At 39.2% G+C, this 2144-nt stretch overlaps 1 protein-coding gene across 1 annotated transcript; it reads right to left on the reverse strand.

The window, feature by feature from the left end:
- Positions 1-244: 244 nt before the first annotated feature.
- LOC116649711 (small RNA 2'-O-methyltransferase-like) lies at positions 245-1925 on the reverse strand. The gene is given in 3 exon segments (XM_032432818.1): positions 245-574; positions 577-1420; positions 1422-1925. Coding segments are annotated over 3 exon segments (1158 nt in total). The 5' UTR covers positions 1491-1925; the 3' UTR covers positions 245-329.
- Between the last annotated feature and the right edge of the window lie 219 nt (positions 1926-2144).

The raw sequence follows: 2144 nt of genomic DNA on the forward strand, positions 1-2144 counted from the left end.
GACTATATCTTTTGTTGTCATATCTAAGAAATCTTTGCCTCACCCCAGGCCATATACCTTTGTTTTCTTTTCAAGTTTTACAATTTTAGGTTTTACGTTTATATCTATGATGCATTTCCCCACCCTGGGAAAAGGTTTATTTGATAATCCAATTTCCTTTAAAATGTTTTAAAGTCACATTCAACATGGGACTAACAGAAACATGAACAAGCACATTATGAACCCTCCACCACCCTACAAAAAGCGTATGAAAAACAAGAACAAGGTTAGAGAAATTCAAAACTAAGTTGCCTAACTTATGACAACACAAAGTTGTCTAAATGAGCCTATCATGAAGACTTAAGGAGGTTTCGTGTATGGTAATCAATCAAGTCTGCCTGCACCGCAGTTTGATCTCTGTTTAGTCGAATTGCTTCAGCAAACAGTGTTCTCAGCTTCTCCACACTGTTCACCAAGCGGTTCGCCATCGGATAAGCAGTGAGTCTTTCCAGGGGTACAAAAACCTTTCCCATACTGTAAGGTTTGGGGGACTGCTCTGTTTGGGCTCCTTGAGCTTCTGTGAGGGTTGATCCATGCCGTTGGATGCAACTGCCTTCTGGAACCACTTGACCGCGCTTTTCTTCGGGTCCAGGAGAAACCCGACTTTCATGAAGTCGACTGCTTTTAACACCTCGGCGCTCAGAACAAGCCGGAGGTATTGTTTTTGCTGTAAACTCGGGTATGAGGTTGTAAAAACAGCTTTATGAACATGTTCCTGTGGCTCTGAAATGCACGATTCAGTTGCCTTTGCTATGTTTTTCTGGAAGACCCCTGTCTGGGTACAGTAGCCAACATGTTCAGCTCCTGCTGGAGGAGCCTCCATACCAGTAGACTCGATGCAGTAATTGTAGAGATTTGCCACATCCAAAGCCCACGTCTGAAACTGCATTCTGTTTCACTCAAATTTGTGATCTGGATTTCTAAAGGTTGATGCTGGAAACAGGGGATTGAATTCAGAGTTTGGTGTGCTGATGACAACCATACCCAGAGAAAAGTACCCAAATATGACTTCAGGAAACTTGGCCAGATCTTCAGAATCTAAGTATTCTATCAATTCAGTACATGTTATGAAGTCAAATCCAAGCAAACGAGAGTCTTTCTGTACAGCAGAAGCACGATACAAGGTTATAGTCAAATCTAGGTCCCGAGGAGCTAGATAATCCCCCACTGTTGGAGTCAACTTAGTCCCTTCCCATTGTAAGGAATTGGCAGCAATAATATCTATTCCAACAAGATGTTCAGTGCAACTGTGGAATTTTAGCATCCATCTAAGTGTGGCATCACTGAAGCCCAAGTCTGCAACCTTCTTGGGTTGATGTTGATCCACTAAATTTTTAACAAAGTAGTATCTCTGTTTGTACAGTGGATGGTTGAACTCAAGTTACCTCCTTGCTGGGAACTTCTTCAAAATTACCATTAACCATACTGTTGCATTGTTTGTTTTCTTCCATTTTGTTTCCAAGTTTCAAGTTTTGTTGAAACAAAAAAGCCAATGTGTCCTTCAAGCTCTATGAATCAGCAATGACTCAGCTCCAAAGGAGCACACCAGCGGGAAAGCAAAGCGCTGTGCACACTCTATGATGCATTTTGAGTTAATTTTTGTATATGGTATAAGGTGTGGATCGAACTTCGTTTCTTTTGCATTTGAACAATAGCCTGAAAAGGCTATTCTTTTTGCCATTTAATTGCCCTTGCAACTTCACTGAAACAATTGACCATATATGTGTGGGTCTGTTACCAAACTTTCTATTCTGTTCAATTGATCTATTTGTCTACCTCAATTTTCCCCCCAACTGAATTACTCTAGTTTTATTGTAAGTATTGAAATCAGTTAATATAGTCCTCCAAATTTGTCTCTTTTCTTCGAAGTAATTTAGGCTCTTCTAGGTTCTTTGCATTTTCATTATAAATTTTAGAATTAGTTTGTTAATTTCTACAAAAAAAGACTGTTAGGATTTTGGATGGGATTGCTTTGACTCTATAGATCAAATTGGGAAGAACTGACTTCTTAATAATATTGACTGTTCTAACCTATGAACACAAAAAATTATCTTTTTTTTTTTTTTTCACACCATACCTTTCCATGTATTTAAGGCCTCTTTAAT

This window comes from Phoca vitulina, unplaced genomic scaffold (assembly GCF_004348235.1).
Source record: "Phoca vitulina isolate PV1807 unplaced genomic scaffold, GSC_HSeal_1.0 scaffold49, whole genome shotgun sequence".
Lineage (NCBI taxonomy): Eukaryota > Metazoa > Chordata > Mammalia > Carnivora > Phocidae > Phoca > Phoca vitulina.